The sequence below is a fragment of the Sarcophilus harrisii genome, chromosome 5 (assembly GCF_902635505.1).
Source record: "Sarcophilus harrisii chromosome 5, mSarHar1.11, whole genome shotgun sequence".
Classification (NCBI taxonomy): domain Eukaryota; kingdom Metazoa; phylum Chordata; class Mammalia; order Dasyuromorphia; family Dasyuridae; genus Sarcophilus; species Sarcophilus harrisii.
The window spans coordinates 140,208,978-140,232,730 of NC_045430.1; the positions used below are offsets into that span (position 1 = coordinate 140,208,978).

At 33.3% G+C, this 23,753-nt stretch overlaps 1 protein-coding gene across 5 annotated transcripts in view; it reads left to right on the plus strand.

The window, feature by feature from the left end:
- Positions 1-23,753, plus strand: part of CACNA2D1 (calcium voltage-gated channel auxiliary subunit alpha2delta 1) — a 656,564-nt gene that overhangs the window by 320,846 nt on the left and 311,965 nt on the right. For all 5 annotated transcript variants that reach the window (XM_031938658.1, XM_031938660.1, XM_031938659.1 and 2 more), the window contains exon 4: positions 17,570-17,629. In XM_031938658.1, the coding sequence (XP_031794518.1) occupies positions 17,570-17,629 (60 nt within the window). The remainder of the gene's footprint in view (positions 1-17,569; positions 17,630-23,753) is intronic.

Genomic DNA, 23,753 nt, shown 5'->3' on the forward strand with positions numbered 1-23,753 from the left:
AATGGTTGGGTAACTTGTGATATATGAATGTTATGGAATATCATTGTTCTGTAAGAAATGACCAGCAGGATGAATATAGAGAGGCTTGGAGAGACTTACATGAACTGATGCTAAGTGAAATGAGCAGAACCAGGAGATCATTATACACTTCAACAATGATACTGTATGAGGATGTATTCTGATGGAAATGGATTTCTTCGACAAAAGGAAGCTCTAATTCAGTTTCAATTGATCAGTGATAGACAGAAGCAGCTACACCCAAAGAAAGAACACTGGGAAATGAATGTAAACTGTTGGCATTTTTGTTTTTCCTCCCGGGTTATTTTTACCTCCTAAATCCAACTCTTCCTGTGCAAAAAGAGAACTGTTCGGTTTTGCACACATATATTGTATCTAGGATATACTGTGACCTATTTAACATGTATAGGACTGCCTGCCACCTAGGGAAGGGGGTGGAGGGAGAGAGGGGAAAGTCAGAACAGAAGTGAGTGCAAGGGATAATGTTGTAAAAAATTACCCAGGCATGGGTTTTGTCAATAAAAAGTTATAATTATTAAAAAAAAATGAATAGCCTTTTACTGATTGGATAAACTCCTTAAATTAGATTCTGCTATGTCAAGCTAAATTTAGTAAATACTTCTTAGTTTCTCTTTTTGCTCATTTTTCTTCTTACATTTATCTTCATTCTCACTCTTCTAACCTTGATTTTTATCTATTTGGCAGTAGAGATATTTTTTGTAGTTTTTAAGGTATTTCAGGCTCATACTCTTATTTTCTAACTGATTTTTTTAATGTTAGAAAAGATCACCAAAGGAGCAAAAAAAAATTAAGAATATAAATGATAATATGTTTCAGGATGAAGTACATTAACAGTTTCAAGTAGTGATGGCACTCTTATTTTAGCACATTATATTCATCTTTCAAACTTGAATCATTTTTTTAACTTCAAACTTGGTGGCTTGGACTGTTATGGTAGCATAAATAAACTGAAAAAGACCTTGAAAGGTCATCAAGTTCTAATTGTAGATAGAATAGCTTATAGACTATGTGAGACAAATGAGAAAATAACTTTTCAAGGCCTTTTTCTTGAAGTAATTATGTATTTCAGTTCTTGAGAGATTAGAAAATTTCTCATTTAACCATAATAATATTACATTCTTTTTCATCTTACATATGCTTTTGTGTTTACTGATTTTGTATCTAATAAAAATATGAAGCTGAAACATACAAAAAATTCTGGTTAAAATCAAGTCTTTCAAATAAAGATAAGAGGTGAAATTAAAGCTGTAACTTGCTCTCATTCCCCTTTCCAGTCTTCTCAATACTCACAATTTTCCATGTACTTCAATGACACTGGCCTCCTTGCTGGTACTAGACAATCCATGTGTATCCCAGGCATTTTCATTGGATGTTCTTGAAATGTTTTTCCTTTTAATCTCTGCCTCCTGGGTAACTTGGCTTCCTATAAGACCCAATCAGAATCCTACTTACCACAGGAAGCTATTCTTAGTCCCTCTTTATTCTAGTGCCTTCTCATTGTCAATTCTAGTTTATCCAAAGTATCTATCTTTATCTATTTTATATAGCTTGTTTGTACATAGTTATTTGCACATTATCTATCCCAATAGTTTGTAAGGTCCTCAAAAGCTAAAACAATTTTTTTTTTTACCTTTCTTTGCACCCTCCGCCTTTAGCACAGTATCTGACAGAAGGTCCAAAAGCTTATTGAGTGACTAATATGAATAGGGACTACTACCTAAGAAAATCATTAAAATTACATATTAAAGGCATTAAAATTACAATAACTTTATGAGCAAAGGAATTGAATAAAGTGGAAATCAGATTTAAATCATGATACATATTTCCTACATTAGAATCAACTCAATTAATTTTTAACCTAGTAAATAATTCTAGACTTCTTATGTAATGAACAAACTATTAACTAGCAACTTCTAGTTGCTAACCAATAGAGCTACAAAGGCAAAAGTCTCTGACCTCAAGAAGTTGACATTCTATTGGAGGAGAAAATATCCTAGAAAGCTATATTATTCACTGTCATTTTGTTTTTACTTCCCTGTAGAAAGAATTATATCTACAGGTGTCCTACAGTGATGAGGGGTGGGTTTTCAACTTTCTTCAAACACAGATTATTTGGATCTGACCGCCTCATTCCTCCCCATTCTCCCAAGATGCTTCTAGAGAACCTAACTTTGTCATATGAGTAGAGATTAAAATGACACAAATTCTATACAAATCCTCTTTTGGCACTTTTGACTACTAGCAAAAATGAAGCATCAGCCCATACTACTTACTATGCCTTTCATCTGAGAAAACATGCTTTGTTGTCTGGAATGTCAATAGGTATTACCTATCATGGTAATAGTTATTTCCCCAGATTGTAATCATTCTAACTTCTTCAATATCTTTGGCATTGACACTGTGTAGATTAACTAGATACTTATAGACTATTCAGTGAAAGGATGTTACTCCAGAAAGAACACTATTTTGTTGTTGGGCAACTAGATAGTGACGTGGATAGAGTTTAATCCTAGAATAGGGAGAAACCTGAATTCAAATTCAGTCTCAGACATTTACTTTGTGACTCTGCACAAGTCATTTAATTTCATTTGCCTCAGGTTCCTCGTCTGTGAAATGGACTGGAGAAGGACATGGGAAACCACTCCAGTCTATCTTTGACAAGAAAATCCCCCAAAAGGTCACAAAAAATGGAGCATGACTAAGTTACAACAATGTTAATATTACTGTTCTGTTCTCAGCAAGATCCTTCCTCCTATGGAAGTGGAAATTCCTAGGGAACAATATGACATATATCTGTTTGACAATCAAAGCCTTCCTCCTCTTTTTTTTCCTCCCTAGGAGGCAGAAAAGTATTACTAGTTGTATTTCTTACATAAATTGCTTCCATTGTTACTAATGAAATTTTTTCTGTTTTATTTTTTTTAAAACAAATAGTTTTTCTATTACAATCATCTGTTGCCTAAGAGTTAATTATCTGTTATAAGATTAGATTTTAAGCTTTCTGACTCATTTCAAAGTCATTTCATTTTATGGGCATGACAGACAAAGACATCTGAACATAAAGTAGTGCAGAAACCATGTTTCTTAAGTTTTGCTATTCTCTTGACATCAAATAAAATGACCAATAATTGATAAGCAATGTGATTTCAGCATCTTATTTCAAATATTAAGTCTCTGTAACTTAAAAAATGGGTCTTTTTATAATGAATTTCTTTTTAATTTCATATCTCTCAGAAAGACAAATTATAATTGAGGAAATGATGATAAGAAAATTAGCATGCTAAATTTTGTTAAAGTTCACCTTGTGATTTTACAGATACTCTGTTTTGATTTTATTTTGGAATATATGTCTAGTATAGATAGGATGAATTAACTAGAGCTGAACCTTTCCCCATAAGTCATCTAGGTTAACCCTAGAGTAGGAAACTGAGTCCTAGGAAAGTTGTGACTTTCTAAACATTATTTAACTGTCAGAGGCAGGGTTTGGAACAGAATGAAAACATAGAATTTTGCCTCATATTCTGGTTTTTAATCCAGCCCTGAAAATTACTGATTATATTATTTTGAGCAGATTTGTGTATTCTCTATATATAATCTTAAGAGAGAGAGGAGTGGGGTTAATAATAATAATAATAATAAAAGCTAGCTTTTATATGGTGTTTAAGTTTTGCAAAGTCTTTTGTAAATATTACTTCTTTTCAGCCTTACCATAGCATCCAGAAGTAGATAGGTCCCATTGTTATTTCTGTTTTGAAGATGTGAACGTTTAAGTGGAGAGAAGTGCTTTTTCCCTCACATATCTTAAATGTGTGAGACTCTATTTGAATCTAGCATTTCTTGACTTCAGGTCTAGTGCTCTAACTACCATCCCCCCCAGCTGCCTCTAATTTTTCATTTCTTTAATAAGTAGAATTTTTTTCTAATAGAAAATACATACATGCAAAGAGAGACGGAGACAGAGAGAGAGAGAGAAGCTGTATATCTGTTTTTGTCTTTTTATAAAGAAAAAAATCATATCTGAAATCAAAATTGGAGCTGCCCTTTTAGGAAGTGTGATTTTAAAAGATTTCTGGAGAGAACAGCTCTAATTGTGTGATGGTACCAATGTCTCCCTCCCAGAGGCCAGATATAATTAAATAAAAGTAAAAAAAAAAAAACAAACTCTCTGAAAAGCCTATTTTAGCCAAATATAAATAAAATCTTTAAAGCAATTGTAGGCATTTTGGTGAGAATGACCTTGTTAACTTGTAGAATTGTTACTAAAATTCAATTGAGTTTGACAAAAATATAGTTAACTCTTACTAATATACATGTGTGTATATATATACTTATACATATATGCACATACATATGCATGTGGATATCAATACATGTGAAACCTTTGTTCTTTTGTTGAGTTACTCCCTCAAAGGAAACTGAAAAATCCATTGGTCCACCTACCATTGGTCTTAGGTTACCAACTTCAATTAAATAAAGGAGTTTTGTAAATTTAATTAAATTCAACAGTCATTTGAGATGGAAAATAAGTGATCTTTTGTTATTCCTCACAATTCAAATAGAATTATGATATTATTATAGCTTTGTTTTGGGAACGTTATTTGTATTTCAATGCAGAAGAAGGGTCAGAAAGGATAAGATAATAAGATAATACAATGTTTAGTTAGGAAGGAAGCTGTTAGTTAATGATTTTAGATAAGAAAAAGTGACAGGCTTTATCTTCCCTATTCACTATAAAAAGAAATGATAAAAAAAATTAGCTTGTGTTTGGGGGTGGGATCTATATTGGGTTGTTTTTTTTTTGTTTGTTTTATTGCTACTAAATTGGACCTTTGATTTTATTTTATTTTATTATTTTTTTAGCATTTTTGGAATCTCTTTATTTTTTTAATTTTATTTATTATTTTTTTATTTAATAGCCTTTTATTTACAGGTTATATGTATGGGTAACTTTACAGCATTGACAATTGCCAAACCTCTTGTTCCAATTTTTCCCCTCTAACCCCCACCCTCTCCCCCAGATGGCAGGATGACCAATAGATGTTAAATATATTAAAATATAAATTAGAAACACAATAAGTATTCATGACCAAAACGTTATTTTGCTGTACAAATAGAATCAGACTCTGAAATATTGTACAATTAGCTTGTGAAGGAAATAAAAAATGCAGGTGGGCAAAAATATAGGGATTGGGAATTCAATGTAATGGTTTTTAGTTATCTCCCAGAGTTCTTTTGCTGGGTGTAGCTGGTTCAGTTCATTACTGCTCCATTGGAAATGATTTGGTTGATCTCATTGCTGAGGATGGCCAGGTCCATCAGAACTGTGGACCTTTGATTTTAGCAGTAGGGAGGACTTCCAGTGTGTATGCTCTCTACTAAAATGGATGGGGCACTAGCTCTGTAGTTTCTAGTTTTAGAGAGTTGCTTGAGGATAAGGAGAGGAACAATGATTTGCCTTTGATCACATTGCCAGAACATGTCAGATTCAAACCCAGAGCTTCCTAACTGTAAGGACATTTCTTTACCTAGTGAACCACAACTGCCTCTGTTGTCTTGATGGGACTGGTTGAATTCAGAGCTGGAGATACCAACCCTATTCAATTGAAGATTTTCTATTCAATTCCAACTCCATCTACCGGCTTCATCTGGAGGGGGAGCAGGCCTTGGAATGTAGCCAAAGACTTCCTTATATCTTGGATAGGGCGAGCAAATATAATAAAGATGACAATATTATCTAAACTAATCTATTTATTTAGCGCTATACCAATCAGACTCCCAAAAAACTATTTTAATGACCTAGAAAAAATAACAAACAAAGTTCATATGGAAAACAAAAGGTCAAGAATTTCAAGGGAATTAATGAAAAAAAAAATCAAATGATGGTGGTTTAGCTGTACCAGATCTAAAATTATATTATAGAGCAGCAGTTACCAAAACTATTTGGTATTGGCTAAGGAATAGACTAGTTGATCAGTGGAATAGATTAGGTTCAAGGGATAAAACAGTCAACAAATATAGCAACCTAGTCTTTGATTAAACCCAAAGATCCCAGCTTTTGGGATAAGAACTTACTGTTTGATAAAAATTGCTGGGAAAATTGGAAACTAATATGGCAGAAACTAGGCATTGATCCATACTTAACGCCGTATACCAAGATAAGGTCAAAATGGGTTCATGACCTAGGCATAAAGAATGAAACTATTAATAAATTAGAGGAACATAGGATAGTTTACCTCTCAGACCTGTGGAAGGGGAAGGTCTTTATGACCAAAGCAGAACTAGAGATCATTACTGATCACAAAATAGAAAATTTCGATTATACCAAACTGAAAAGTTTTTGTACAAACAAAACTAATGCAGACAAGATTAGAAGGGAAGCAATAAACTGGGAAAATATTTTTACAGTCAAAGGTTCTGATAAAGGCCTCATTTCCAAAATATATAGAGAATTAACTCTAATTTATAAAAATCAAGCCATTCTCCAATTGAAAATGGTCAAAGGATATGAACAGACAATTCTCAGATGAAGAAATTGAAACTATTTCTAGTCATATGAAAAGATGCTCCAAGTCATTATTAATCAGAGAAATGCAAATTAAGACAACTCTAAGATACCACTACACACCTGTCAGATTGGCTAAGATGACAGGAAAAAATAATGATGATTGTTGGAGGGGATGCGGGAAAACTGGGACATTGATGCATTGTTGGTGGAGTTGTGAATGAATCCAACCATTTTGGAGAGTAGTTTGAACTATGCTCAAAAAGTTATCAAGCTGTGCATACCCTTTGATCCAGCAGTGTTACTACTGGATTATATCCCAAAGAGATTATAAAGAAGGAAAGGGACCTGTATGTGCACGAATGTTTGTGGCAGCCATTTTGTAGTGGTTAAAAACTGAAACTGAATGGATGTCCATCAGTTGGAGAATGGTTGAATAAATTGTGGTATATGAAAATTATGGAATATTACTGTTCTGTAAGAAATGACCAACAGGATAATTTCAGAAAGGCCTGGAGAGACTTACATGAACTGATGCTGAGTGAAATGAGCAGGACCAGGAGATCATTATATACTTCAACAACAATACTATATGATGACCAGTTCTGATGGATCAGGCCATCCTCAGCAACGAGATCAACCAAATCATTTCTAATGGAGCAGTAATGAACTGAACTAGCTATGCCCAGAAAAGAACTCTGGGAGATGACTAAAACCATTACATTGAATTCTAATCCCTATATTTATGCACACCTGCATTTTGATTTCCTTCACAAGCTAATTGTACAATATTTCAGAGTCTGATTCTTTTTGTACAGCAAAATAACGTTTTGGTCATGTATACTTATTGTGTGTCTAATTTATATTTTAATATATTTAACATCTACTGGTCATCCTGCCATCTAGGAGGGGGGTGTGGGGGGGTAAGAGGTGAAAAATTGGAACAAGAGGTTTGGCAATTGTTAATGCTGTAAAGTTACCCATGTATATATCCTGTAAATAAAAGGCTATTAAATAAAAAGAAAAAAAAAAGACTTCCTTATAAAACAGCAATTAAAAATTCATTTCTTTGCAGAGGACCTGACATGCCATTCCATGCTATGCCATGGTAGGATATGCCATGCTATGCCAAGGAAACCTTTCTTCCAGTGCTACTCTCTCTTTATCCTCACCTATTTCCCTAACAAGACTTTATGCCTCTCTGTTGGGATTTCTCTAGACTTTTACCTTATGTCAGACTTTGCCACTAAGGAGGGCAGCCTTTCTATTCTTGCATAGCAAAGGCTGATTTCCCAATGCCTATAGTAAACCTCTTTTATCAATCTAGGTTTTCGGGTCTGTAAATTCCTTTACAGAGAACCTCTTCACCACCAAAAGAGGGTTCCCCAAAACTCCCTATCCTTGTGCCAAATGCCAAGGGGGTGTAGAGGAGCCAAACCTCTCCATTTGGTTCCCTGAACCCTGAACCTGCCACGAGACTTTATCATTTAACTCCTTGACCACCAGAAATCCTAATTTCATTATGGTTCCCTAAATATAGACCTTATCATTTGGTTCTCTGAAAAAAGGGAACCCCCAAAATCTAAACGGCATCATAACTATATAGTATATGTAAATGATGTTTGAACTAAGACATAAGAGAGCATTGTTAAACTAATCACTAAAAATGTCATATTGAAGCTTGCTCTAAAAATACCATTCCTGCCTTTTAAGATGACTTTCTATAGCTAAACTTGATGCTTCATGATTCCATCTGTGTGGCCACTATCTTTAAATTTTTATACTGTTTAATTCTAATCCAGTAAAATCTCTATAAAGGATTTACAGATGACTGTGAAACATATCAAATTATGTTCAAAACCTTTCCCATCTAGCTTAGATCACCAATTTGTTGGTTTTTAAAACTTCTGGATTCTTCAGCTGCTTCTGTAATTCAGATAGAAATATGATGTCAACTTTTAGGATCTTTCACATTTTTAGAATTTTTCATTTTCATAGCATTTCAGGAGGAAATAATGACAGATTCTTCTGTTCTCTTATCTTAACTAGAGGTGTCAAATTCAAATAGAAAGGCAACTATTAAATTTTACAAATAGGTCCCCATAGGCTGCATGTTGACTTCAAAAACTTCACATTATCTGTGTTATTATCTTTTTATTTATTTTGTTAAACATTTCCCAATTATATTTTAACTGGTTTTGACTACACTGGGGACTATGGTGTACTATATAGGAGTTATGGGAATGTTGATGGCCAAAGGGACTCATGGGCCCGCATTTGATACCTCTTATCTTAACTATTCACTTTGATCATGAGAAGAACATGACATTGTTTTACCTGTGGATATAATAGGACATTATCTATGTGATTCTCAGTTAGTCTCTTCCTTTTTCTGAACTTCAGTCTTCCAATTTAAAATTTCTCCTCTAAAATGTGGAGGTCAAATTATGTCTCTAAATACTCTTCCCCACTCCAAATATATGACAGAAAAAGTAGATATTTAAAATGGATATATTTTTAAGGGGTGTGATCTCATAGATGTGGGAACTTTTAATGCTGCAAAGCTCAATCCATACCTTCCTCATACTGTGGGGTATCCAAAATGATTAAACATAATAGATGTTTTAAAGTACTGAATCAATTAAAGTATAAACTATTTCAAGTAATTAGCTTGAGAAAATAAGTTTGAAATGTTATAGGCCATAATCTAATATAGTAGTCATGTTTACAAGGATAGTAACTGCATTTTTCATAGGAAACAAAGATAGAAAATCTGTGCTTAAAATAATGAGTAACTGCAGATTATAAAGATTTTGGGTTCATTGATATTTTCATCCATGCCTACACAATAATTTACCTAATAGTTCTCTTTGAATCCAACGAATAGGTATGTACTTTAATAATGTTTTGGCTACTGTAGAAAAATTAGGAATTATTCATGACATCTTGAGGGAGTAATGATGTAGAATTCCTCCAACCACTTGGTAGCCTAATAGTGGAAAAGAAGGAAAAATAAATTAAGGAGAAATAAAAAAGTAGCTAGTTTCAGTTACTATTGTAACAACTATGTATTGTCCTTGGTCAAAAGATACTTCCAATCCTGTCTAAATAGTTAACTCTGTCTTGAAGTTTTGTCTAAAAGATTTTTTTCTTTCACAATTATAAAGGCATTTGATTACTTCCTTTTGTCACTTGCCCTTAAACTAGGACTATCTTCTCATTGACACATGTCTTCCAATTGCTTGTTTAAAGTAGCTGGGTGACACAATGGCTACAGTCCTGGGCTTGGAGTCAGGAAGACTAAGTTCAAATTTGATTTACAATATTTAATAGGCAAGTCACTTATTCTTTTTCTACCTCAGTTTCCTCATTTATAAAGTGAGGATAATAGCAATACCTAATCCCAGCCTTGTTGTGAGGTTCAAATGAGATAATAATTAGAAAGAATTTACTCTTGTAAATACCTGGCACACTTTAAGTGATATTTTAGTTGTTGTATTGTTATTATTACAATTATAAACTCTACCAGCTGCATAGCAAACTCTACTCCAAGAAGTCTCCTTTGCTCTCTTGAATGATTATCCCTTTGTCTATCCCTTCCTCTCTAGTATTTATCTATGACTGAGTTGCCACAAAATTCTGATGACTGGCTATGTATGCTAAATGGTCCCCAAAAGTTATAAAAACAAAACCTGTGCTCTGAGCAGTTGAAGCTTCTATTAGCAGTCTTAACATGCTAATCCATTTCTTTGCTTTTAGAGTGGCCTTCTATATTTGACCCACAGTCATCAGACCCTTTCTGATAAGTATGTCTCTCCTAAGAGGTCCTGTTCTCATTCAAGTGAATTCCCTGATACTTTCAAAAAACTAGGGTTCAGCAAGGATTAGCATATTATTATCCATTTCCTGTGTTTCCTGTTCAGTTCCAAAGCTGATTTTCTATTAAATTGGCTTCCTTGGGAACTTGGAGTACATCAAAAAGGCTTTTCTTAACTCTCACAAAAAGTTTTTTTTTAATTAAAATTTTTGATATATTAAGAAACATTAATGTAAATAATTAAATAATGCACTAACTAGAAAACTGGATTATCAGCACACAAAAAAGACAATAATAAGTGCCTTGATTGGTGTCAGTTCATTAATATAAAATATCACTCCCTATATAGAAATATATAGCTATATATGCATATGTATTTGTGTATATAAATGTGAATATATATACTTATATACACATTCATACATATACAAGGATGAGCATTAACCAAACATAATTTAGTCTAGAAGTGTGGATGATATGAATAACATTCCAATTGTTAATTTTATTTTAAATTTTTTATATGCCTGTTATAATTTTAGCATATATCAAAGCAAAGTTGTGTTGAATGAGTATAAGAAAATTTTCTTCTGTTTTCTGTCCAAGACAACTCTTGAAAATTCAACTTGAATATTTGCATTGTTGAAACCAAGCTAAATTGTCATATATGTCATAGATTTCCTTTCAAAGATACACAAAGAAAATTACTCAGAACTAAATGTTTTCAACAACCAATGCTGTCTTTCAGCTTAGATTAACTGATAGTCTAATAAGTGAGACATTTTCAATATTGAAAAGCAGTCTCATTTTATTTTTCAGGATGAAATATATTTAGGAATCGCAAGGGAAGTGATAATAGAATGCTTTTCTTTCTCTGCAGAGAGCCTTGCTTCTTTTATGAGGCTGTCATATCTTCTGATAGAATTCAATGCTAGGGGGAGAGATAAAGATATGACAAAAAAAGTGAAGGTTGGAAATGAATGGACCTTTCCTGGGAGCTGATCTTTTATTGATCTGATAATGCCTTGCTAGGTCTTTTTCCTGCAGACTGCTGTAGATCAAAAGCTTTTTCACCGTTTAGCAATATATACTTAGAATTTGAAGACAAGACCTTTAAAAAGACAATTCCAGGACTGACAGATAGAAGGAATCATTTGTTTTTGTAATCTCTTGCTATGCCCTGAAAAGTCATTAGGAAGTTTAGAAATGTTCTGAAATAAATTCCTAACTTTCCATAACTCTAAAACTGGCCTACCTCTTTCAATTGGCTTTATTGGCAATTCTAGGAAATGTATCAATTCTACCTATCCCTTTTAATATTGCCTTAATACTCAGGTGACATGTTTAAGTTTGAACTAAACAGTACAAGGATCCTGTTTGTGTAACCCAGTTTTTACCAATAATGTTCATCTTCCCATTCAAGGTAAATTTTATGTATCATCAATGTCAAAAAGCACATTTGGAAAAGCACATTGTACAGTAAGAATTCCCTCCCCCAATAAAAATTACATTCCCTAAAGTCTTTAAAAGAGTACAGTTGAATCAGTGGATATAAATCATATGAAGTATTAGAATACTAATGATGGAAGTCCTTGCACACACATGTATTTGTATGTGTGTGTGTGTGAGTATGTATGTCTGTGTGTGTGTGTGTGTATAGAGGGTTGGGGTGTGCACTGATCTTTTCTTATTTGATTTCCCAGTACCTTGCATAATGCTTTTTATACAAAAAAAGATATTTATAAGCCCTTTTCAAATTATATGAAGTTGAATGATCTCTTAGTCATTAAACTTTGATTTTATGGGTTGTAGTGTGGTATAGTGGATAGAGAGCTGGTCTTGAAGTCCTTGAAGAACAAATATTGACTATGGGACTAATTTCTCCATGCTCTGGGAAATTGAGATGATATAATTCAGAGAGTTTCCTTACTTCTAACAATGAAATTCTAGATATAGTCCCTGTTTTTATTCATGTCAATATGGAGCTAAGAAATAAGAAATTGGAGTTGGATATTCATTTATTCTGTTCCTTTGGGTATTTTCTTCTTCCTTTATAAATGATGATATGGAAATGAGTACTTATAAATTCCTATGTAAGTAGGTATATTTTCTCATTTATTATTAGCAAAATCTGCCATATTTTAAAGGTCACTCACACATAATATGTCTATATATAGATATGGTATATTATGAGTTTATGTACACATAAATACTATAGAAAATATAATATTGCAAACTGTGTGTGTGTGTGTGTGTGTGTAAAAGTATTTATTAGATACCCGGGCTGTATCAGGAACTGTGCTCAGAACCAGCAATACAAAGAAAGGCAAAAAAGTCCTTGGTCTTCCAAGATTTCATAATCAAATGGGAAAGACAATATTGTTGGGGTACAGGGGGTTGAGGAAGTTATGTACAAAGAAGAATAAACAGTTGAATCTCAGAGGTAATCTCAGAGGAAAAACACTTACACTGAAGGGACTGAGAGACTTCTGGAAGATGAGATTTTACCTGAGTCTTGAAGGAAGCTAAAGAGGGACATATGAGGAGGGAAAACATCTCAGGTATGAGAGAAAGTCAGTTAAAATACAGATTTTAGAGGTAGAATAACTTGTGCCAAAAAATAGCAAGAAAACTAATTTTAGTTGATTGCAGAATTTGTGGAATAGAGAAAGCCATAAGGAGAATGGAAAGGTAGGAGGGGAGCACATTGTGAAGGGTTTTGAATTATGAACATAGGGTTTTAAATTTGCTTCTAGAGGTATAAAGACACGCATATATGTATATGTGTACATATGTACATATGCACATACACACATACATATATATTCCTGTTAAATATAATAAAATATATATTATATAGCTGTGATTTCATTGATAATCACTCTAGTGATTAAACTCCCTTTCCAAATGTATATTAGTAATTCTTTTCTAACTTAGAGACTTAGAGTGTATCTAGCTTCACATCTACTCTCAGAGTCAGGTCTGCCTGATGCTGAAATTGCTTTTCTACTTGTTCAACCAAGCTGTCTCCCAATATATACATTTATAGATATGTGTATGTGCAAATTTTTTCATATACTAATATTTATTTTTAGGCTATCTCATGACATTTCCCCTAAACTATGCTCTTGAGTGTGTAAAATTAAACAATGATTCCTCTAATATTTATGCTGAATTCAGTAAAAGCATATTATACTCATGTTTAGCCTCATTTTGCTGTCTAGTACCATAGTATGTCACAATAAATCATCAAATGAGAAAAATAAAATTTTATGATTTCCTTGAAATGCAGCATAATGTGCCAAAGCAGGATCTTCCTGTACAGGAAAATATTGAAGCAGAGATGCTTTAATGGTCATATTTTATTAGGTCTAGGCTCTGTCCTTGTACAAATTGCCCGCAGGATTTAATTGCAGGTTGTTTGGCCTTTAAAATAAGATGGCACTTGGCCAGTTTAGAAGTTAATTAGGGACTTGAAATGTCCATGAGACATAGTAATTTTCTATTAGCCAGGAGCAGTTGGCATTTGCTAACACAGAACAGTATTCACCATGTTATGTTGGCAAAAGCACCTAGAAGGGGCCATTGAAATTTGAAGCACAATTATGCAGAAATTTCTTTAATCTTAAACTTTTCACTAAAATTATTGAAATATAAAGATGGCATCAGTGGTAGATAATCTCTCATGATTTTTCTGTTCTGACTTTGAAATTTAATTTAGAAATCATAGTAAATTAGTTTTGATAAGGGATTCATTCAAACTCTTATAGTGAAAGTATATTTCAGTTATCCCTAAAACATTTTATTTAGGTGAATGTTTAATCTGTTATTCGAAACAAAAAAAACAAATTATACGACTTTCCCAAATATTTTGTTTTTCTTATAAAATAAGATCATCATCTTCCTGTTTAATCCTATCCACATGGATAAAAAATGAAGTTTATATGAATAGTAATTTCATATATTCATATGTGTATATGTCATGGTATTCATGATCATGATAAAATATCAGAGTATTCATTATCATGAAAATATATAATTGTATTTATATATATGAATAGTAGTTTCATATTCCCATTGTATACAGTTTAATGTTAGTCTCTGCCTTCTAGAAGCTTTTTGTACAAACGGTTGGATGGGAAAAGATCCCAAAAGTAATTATATGATTGCACATGTAATAGGTAGAGCATATTTTTGAAATGAGGTGAAGAGGGTTTTTTTTTTTTTTGAGGAATTATTCTGCATTGATTCTTATTACTAATGAAACTTCAAATGTGAATTAAAAGATATAGATTAGTAACATACACAGCATATATACATATGTTTGTGGGGAATAGTCTTTCTCACAGGTTGTTTCTATTTGAGAAATATTCTTCCCTCCTCCCTCTTTTGTTTAACTCTCCCTCCATTTCCTGTTTTCTATGAAGCTTTCATGAACACTTTCATGTACCATGCAATTTCAGTGACTGGCATCTTCTTCCTTTTAACATCAGAATATTACTGGTCTGACATATTAAGTTGGGGCTCTCCCTTAAGACTCTTCCAATGCTTTCTCACTCTCCATCATCAATTAAATGTTTTGGGTACTCAAAATGCTTCCTAAATCTTAAGCAGTTGCTGAAATTCTCCTGGAACTTCATTCTCTAATATATAGGTCTAGGGTTATCTTTAGTTCTTTTGAACTAATCCTATTACATTTCTTTGAAACACTTCATTCCTTCCCAAGTTGATTAACTAATTATATTCTTTTCACTTAATTCATAGCTTTTATTGATTCCATAGGAATGCTTAGGAATCATTCACATATCATTTGCTTATTTGATTTGATAATCAAAAAATTCTCCCAATTCAATGAAGTTGGGAATTGTGACATGCACCTCTATTTGGGGTGTGTGTGTGTGTGTGTGTGTGTGTGTGTGTGTGTGTATGTGAATGTGAGCACGTGTGTGCAATGGCAGTGGGGAAGGCTGATGAACACTGAAATTATTACAGTATAAAAATAAAAGTTTTAATTCATCATTTCTTTTTTTTAATATGTAATAGAAAAACATAGCATAGATCAAGTAAAGGGAAATTTCTGTCAAAGCAAAGATAGTTTCATTTTGTTTGAATATCCCCAGGCACCTAACCCACAGCATTGCATATCATAGGGATTTAATAAATGTTTGTTGACTTCTTGAATTGAAGCTTAAGACTTTAAGTCTGGAAGGGACCTTGGAGATTCAGTAATGCATGGTATGGCAAGGCATGAGTAGATAATGGAAAAATCCTTAAAAGAATGTAAAGCTTTCAGAAGAATCATAACTTTTATTTCTAAAAGGAATCTCTGATATCATCTAAGCCAGACAAAACACTTAGTTCATTTTTGTTTTGTGGTTTTATATTTTTTTTTTCATTAGAGCTAATACTGAATCTTAGAAAAACAAGAGGAGATTGATGCTTTGGAAGCTAGGGATCATATAAGAAAATAATAAGCCTAATGTTGAGATAGGCCTTTGAGTACGACAGGTTTCTTCATAAATTGTATTAAAGTTTTCATAAGTTAAACTACTCTCTTATTTTTAGAGAATAATTAATAGGATTTGCAGATATTTCAGAAAGGTTTTTACACAACGTGGTCTAAGAGAGCCAAAAAGCAGTCATGCAGTAATGTCTTAGACCCAGAGATTCATAAATTATCATATCAGGAAGACACATTTTGTTCATGTTGTTCAGTGGTTTCAATTGTGTACAACTTTTAGTAATTCCATTTGGTGTTTTCTTGATGAAGATACTGCAATGGTTTGTCATTTTTTTTTCCAGATCGTTTTACAGATGAGGAAACTGAGGCAAATAGGGTAAAATGACTTGCCCAGGGACACACAACTAGTAAGTGTCTAAAGCCAGATTTGAAATCAGTCTTCCTAACCTCAGGCCTGATGCTCTATTAGCTGCATCATCTACTCGAAGATACCTTAAGGGGACATAGAGATAGATAAATAAATAAATAGGTAGATAGGTAGGTAGGTAGATAGATATATACATATATAGTATGAATGAATGTTTGTAATGCTTTTGTTTATTCATTTCTGATTTAAATAATTCACAAAGTATTGATGCTTAGTTTGAAAGGATTGTTAAGATTTCTAAAGTGTCTTTCAGAAACCTTGAAGAATCCTTCAAACCTTGTATCAATATCTCATACTTTATAGAAGTACTTTATATATGTACCTTAAATAATATTAAGTACTTTATATAGGAATTAAATAAGCAAAAGTATTGCAAATATTTTTATTTTTAAATATTAGCCAATTTGGAGGCAGCTAGATGGTGCAGTGGATAAAGCACTGGGCTTGAAGTTAGGAAACCTGAGTTCAAATCCAACCTCATACACTTAACACTTAGTTGTGTGACCTGGGCAAGCCACTTAATCCCAATTGCCTTGCCCCCCTCCCCAAAAAAAATCAGGTAAATATTGCCAATTTATTAAGAATAGTTAGTGGACTTCTAAATAGTAATATAAATTATATTACTATATAGTAATATAATCTATATAATAATTTAGAAATTTTTAAAAATAGTTATATAAGGCTTTAGGATTTTAAAGTTTTTGAAGGACTTTAGGTAACATCAGTGAAACTGTGAAGCAATACTGTTAAATGGGCACTACTCTTTCCATTTCACAGAATAAAAAGTTGAGATTCAGATGTAGCACCTTCCTTCCAGCACTTTTCTTCTATACTCTGCTTGCTGTCTTTACAATAACAAAGGCAATCGTGATGTCCCTGGCACAATTAAATTAATTGATTACTAAATGTATAATAGTTTTGCTTGGCAGAATTTATTTTGTTTGACTTGTACAGAAATAAATGATGTCAATATGAGAAGGAATACTAACTTTCTAAAATGATTTGGCAGAGTTTTTTGTATGAAATCAAGCAAGACCAGATGACAATCATAAATCATGGTGAATACTGCTGATGATGATCATGGCAGTTGTAAACTAAACTGCATTCAAGAATGTTTAGTTACAGGAATAATGATTCTTTCAGATAGGATGACTTGAAGGTGTTAAGAATACTTTAAGCCTAAGCATCCATTAGGTAGCAGTAGCAAATTACTTGGGTTCTCTGTAATCTGATGGTTGCTCAGAAAATCAAAAGTAATATATCCAAGACAGTCATTTTCATGTGAGTATTTTAAACATTTATCTTTTTTTTATTTGCTTTTTCCAGCGTCTGGCTACCAAAGCAGAACAATTTCAAGCAGCCCATCAATGGAGGGATGATTTTGGGGTAAGAAACATTTCTCTCTCTTCATTAATAGTTTGACTTTTTTCTCTTTGATAATTGCATTGTAATCTCTGTTTGATAATCTCATTTTTGTCATATTATAAAAATAATAAGTTTGTTTAATTTTGTGGTGGTTGTTGTTTTGCTTTTTCCACAAAAGTGGAAAAGATAAAACGAAGAGGGAAATAAAAATTGTCTCAAGTACAGAGAATCCTTAAATAACCCTATCTTAGAAAAAAGAAATAGGATGAGCAATAAATGAGTTCCCTAAAAAAATCATCCCCAAGACCAGATGGATTTTGCAAGTGAATTCTACCAAATATTTAACACTTAATTCTAATATTATATAAACTTTTTTGGAAAAGTAAGTATAGAAGGAATTCATGACACAAATATGATTTTGATACCTAAACCAGAAAAACAAAATCAAAGAAAGAAAACTGTAGGCCATTTTTTCTAATGAATATTGATGTAAAAATTCCAAATAAAATACTAGTAAGGGGATTACAGCCCTCTATCACCAAGATGAGACATTCTGACCAGCTGGGATTTATACTAAGAATGCAGAGATGGTTCCGTACAGACAAGTCCCTGGACATGATTGACTATATGAATAGCAAAAACAACAAAAAACAATATGATTATCTCAGAAAAATTGTCTCAAATGCCATCTGTGTTGTGAAGAAAATACATAAATTATTTGAAACAAAGCCTCACTATTCAAGCAACTAGTTGCTTATTGAATTAGGACTGTACCTAGTATTAGGTATAAGGTCTGCAATAATCTACAGATTGATTTGAAGTATGGCTATTGAAAATCAAACTTGTGCCATACTATTTTGAATTAAGAAAACACTATACAAGTTATGACAATCTTGACATTGGGGACATGCAATTATACTTAGAATAAATGTATTAAGCTTCTTATAATTTAATTTGTTCTGCTTTAGCCACAAGCAATCTTCTTCTTCTTTTTTTTTTTTCCCCATTTCTGGCCTACTTTGAAAAAAAAAAAAGTCAATCCTCACTAACTCTTGCATATGTCTTTGATAAACTTGTTTTGCAATGTAACTCCTTCCACTCAAGACTGATTAGAAAAGTGGATTCTCCTCATATGCTAGGCACTGATTGTATTCATATTACATCAAGAAACAGTGACTAAATCTTGCCTTAATAAGAAGCAATGAAAAATTTCAATTAAGAAATTTGAAAACACTTTAATTTTTTTTCATCAAAAATCTCAGTTTCAATCGTAGAAAACTTTCAGAGGGAAAAAATAAAGCACTTTTCAGAGCACAGCTTGTTTCTCTTTATTTAGTATAGTAACAGAAATGAATTAGGCAGCTGGATTGCAGAGTGATTAACTAGGGTTGTTTTGTAAAATGAAAATGTGGAATTTAACAGATAGGAAGTTATTTTTCAATAGAACATCAACAATTGTGTTAGGAATTGTTAACAGTACCTTATAGTTCCTGACCAGCACTGTGGCCAGGGCCACTTTAGTGGTTGAATGAAGACATAAATAATGGGAGGAGATTAGTGGGTTGTCCCAGAGTGGGTCATTTAGAAGCCCTGACAGCACATCCCAAGGGCTCAGTTTACCCCCTGCTCAGCTTCACCCTTGCCAGCAATGACAAGTGACCTCATTAAGCCTTAGAGTTTATAGAATTTATTTTGAATTTAACCTCACTCTTTTTGAAATCCTCCTTCCTTTATCTCTTAGTAGTTGTAGTACTCTTTAGGTAGATTTTTTTTTCAGTCCATTTTTTCCCATTGCATGACAACCCTCCCTTTACCAGCACTAATTGCACTTAAGCAGTAGCTCACCCACCTTTCACATTCTCTATCAAGTAAAGGGTGAGGGAATACTGATACAATGGTCCTCCTAGCTTTGCTTCAAGCAATAGGTATATTGTCAGTCTTTACAATTTACCTGTCTTTGTTCATGATCATTTTTTTTTTTACTTTGGTTTCATCACAACACAAACATAAAAATAAAATCTATCTAATAGCATTTTAGATAATCAAAAATTCATCCCTTTCCATCACTCCATCATACCACTCCATCACGCCACAGTTCTCTTTTAATTATCCTGATTCAGTTTCCCTAATTATCTTGACTCAGGTTCCCTAAATTGTCCTGCCTTTGTTTCTCTAATTGTTCTGCCTCAGTTTATAATTATTCTGCTCAACTATTCCTCCCTCCTAATCATGATGATCCAGATAAGGAGAAAGACTTTCCATCTTAGGCATCATCAAAATGTTGAGTGCCTCTTCCCATTCTGTAATCCCAGTTATCAAATATCCCCATTCCTCTCCTTACCCTGTCAGAAACTGATTGAGTCTTCCTACTCTCAGCACCCTGACTCCACCCCTGCCTCACTTTACCCTCTGTCTGAGCAATGTATATATATAGGTCATTGAGAACTCACATTGTTTGCTGTATTCTTGGAGAGGATAGTTTCATTCAGCCCTGGGGCCAAACCATGGATCCATTTGGTCCCAGTAAATCTCTCCCTTTTAAATAAATTATTAAATACTCTCTAATCTCTATCTTGCCTCAGTTTCTCTGGCATTACATCCCTTTTTAAGGAGTACAGTGTCTCAATCTAGAAAATATACATAAAATTTTTTGTTCTTCCCTTTGTACCAGAGAAGTCTGATTTTTTTTTCTTTTATGTGATGTTTACAGTACCTTATTGTAAAATTGGGGGTGATATTATATAATACTATCTCTCTTTCTCTAATACATATATATGTATATATATATATATATATGTTATATATTTCTATAGTTTCTAAACTTTTTCTATGTTGTTAGCCTTTGAGTATCATCTGCAGTTTCTGAACCCCCTCCCATTCCCATTTAATTTCATATGTAACCCACCATATATTGAAGCCACAATGAGAAAATAAGAGTAATGTTTTGTAAATGGTGTCAATAAGGATTCATTTTTTATGAATCTCTGTTTTTTTTTTCTCTCTATCTGTAAATTCTTTCCAGTAGACATGATTTTCTGGGAGGCAGCAGAGTATAGTGGATAAAGTGAACTTAGAGTAAGGAAGAAATGAGCTTGCATCCCATCTCAGATATTTAAAAGTAGTGTGTCCCTGGGCAAGATACTTAAATATTCAGGAATTGTTTTTTGTTTTTTTGCTTGTTTTTTTTTTTTTTTAATAAAATAGAGAATTAGATTCAATGAACTTAAAGCCCAGTTCCTTCTAGCTCTAAATCTCTGATCCTATATGTAAATGTCTCATATTCCACCTAGTCAGACATAGAAATAATAAACTGAACATTTTTAATATAAGTATTTGATAGGCTTTTATCTACCTACTTATCATCATTGATTTATGCAATCTATCTTAAAATGTAGCAGTTGAACATGTACAAAAAGACAAGATTGTATATTCATATCACTCCTCATAAGGTCTTATAAAATATTTAATATCATATTGATATTTGATAACTGTGTATCTTGACATTGCCTCTGTCCATGATTAGTCTTCTACTAGTTATATAATGTTTTCTGTTTTTTTCTAATACTACTTCATATAACAGTGATTAGCACAGTGTCTGGTAGGCAGTAGGAACTTAATGCTCATTGAATTACCTCATATTAACTTTGGGACATAAAAGTCCTTTCACGCTATAGAAGGTGGTTCATTGATTCCCTTCTCCTTTAATTTGTTCAATAGTCTTCCACTCTTTTAGCTCACCCCTTTATTCTAATATGGTTTTGCTACAGTTGTTTTCCCCTCTGAGTCCTTGAAATGAAGTTTTTATATGTATCTATATCTATCTATCTATCTATCTATCTATACACACACATACATATGTAAAGCAAATATATGTACATATACATGTTCATACAAATATACATAAATAAACATACATATGTGTCCTCTGTTAGGATGACAGAGACTATTACATTTTTGTCTTTGTGTAACCCCAGCACTTAGCACAGTGTATAGCCTATAGTAAGCACTTAATAAATATTCATTAATTTATTAATTAATTGAGTAGTTCAAATTAAAAATCTTTCAAGTTCCTGATAAAGCTCTGTGTTCTTGGTCCTATTGCCTGGCTCAGGATCCTGGAGGGTTTTATGTGAAGGAATAGCACTGAGATGACTCCTTTGACATGATACCTGTTATATAATAAAATAAAAAAATGAAATAAAATTTCTTTCTGGGGTGCTTTACTTAGGTAATACAAGTCTCATTGTCACATGACAATGTCAGGTGCAAACAAGAAATCTTCCTACCTCAAGCACTGACAGTTTCCCAAGTAAGGTTTACCTGAAGTTGTTTCATGTAGAATATGAATCATATTCTTCCTCAATTAGGCTTTCACATTTTCAGGCTAACAGTCCTGGTAAACAGGCTAGCAAGTGCTCTCAGCAAATAAAAAGGATCTTACTGGCTAGGTGTTTACACAGATATTTGAGGGTTTCTCTACTGATAATGTATACTGTAAGGTTGTAAAGATAAAAATAAACTAAAACAAAAAACAAAACAGGTACCATCATCACTGTGTTCTCTTCCCATACCCTCTTGCTTAGCTCTGAACTGGGAAAGTTGTCACTTATTTAAGGGAAGATTTCAATTTTCCCTTGCACCCCAAATTCATGCATGTTGTATCCTGCTTTCTAGAGCCCCCAGGTTGGGGTCACAAAACATACCATTGCTTTCTAGAGCTCCCACACTGGGGTGATTAAGATATACGTTCCTAGTGGAGAAGTGATGAGGTGGGACTCCCAAGAATGGTGGAAAAATGGAGTCCCTTTATTTCAAGGGTTTTTACCTTTTTATGATGTAACAAAAACAACCCTGTGCATGTGGGACCACAAAAACAACTTGCTATTGTATGTGCCACCTGGATTCACTCTTCCGCCTGGTATCACTCTGTTTCAATCACAACACTGATTGTCACCGCTCCCTGACTTCTCAGGAAGATTGAGAGCTGTTAGGGAGAGATAGGGAGCAGAATCAGACATTGTTAGCAGGTTCCCTCTGGGCTGAAGGGTCTTATACCTCACCCAGAGTTTCCCCACTGACTGTGACCCTCTATACATGCATCCTAATAGTCAAAGAAATTGGCGTTAAATAATAGAGACATGAAAGTAAACCTTTAATTAAAAAACAAAACTTCCCCTTCCTCCTATACTGATTATATTTCCCAGCACCTACAATGGGCCAGGAGAAGAGAAGGGAATATGGTGATCAAATAAATGAAAGTGACATTAGAAGAATGGAGAATGTACCTAAACTTCCTAATAAGCCACCAATTAGTTGTGCTGCAATTTGTAGAGCTCTGCCATGGCTTCTAGATTCCATATTTCTTGTTGTCTTTCAAGTGGTAGTGGTTCCAAAGTGATCCTGTATCAGCCAATGTGTTACCACATAGAATACTACAAAGGAAAGGCAAATAAGGTTAAAGTATCTCCTTTTGTCTTATTCTTTGGGTAATAATAACAACCACAACAATAATTGGCAGTGATATAGTTCTTCAAGATTTGCAGAAGGCCTGACATATATTACCTCATTTAATCTTCAGAACAGTCCTGTGAGATAAGAACTAGTCAAGTTTCAGATGAAGAAATATACTCAAATAGGTTTAATGACTTTTCTATGGCCGTACAAGTAGTATTAGAGATGAGATTTGATCTTATGTCTCTTTTCATTCCAACTTTAGTGTTCTTTCAACTATACTATCTTCCTTTCTATAGGAACTTTGAAAGTAGATTATTTAAGTACAAATCTACTGCTATTTATGGAGGGAAGAACATTTTCTGTTTCCTTCTGTGTCAGATTACACAAGGACCTCCTAATATCCCTTTCCTGTGAAAATACCCACAGAAGGAGTAGAATCACACACACACACACACACACACACACACACACACACACATATGCACAGCCCTTCAAGTTTTCAGTCCAGTACTTTTGATAAAGGAGCTATCCAGTGCTTTCAGCAATTAAAAGTATCTTACTGGCTAAGTTTTTCTTCAGATTGTAGGAGAATTCTCTACTGATGTGTCTTCTTTAAGATTGAAGAGCAAAACAATAGAAAATAATAGTTACCATCATCTCTATATACGTACATATATACGTACATACGTAC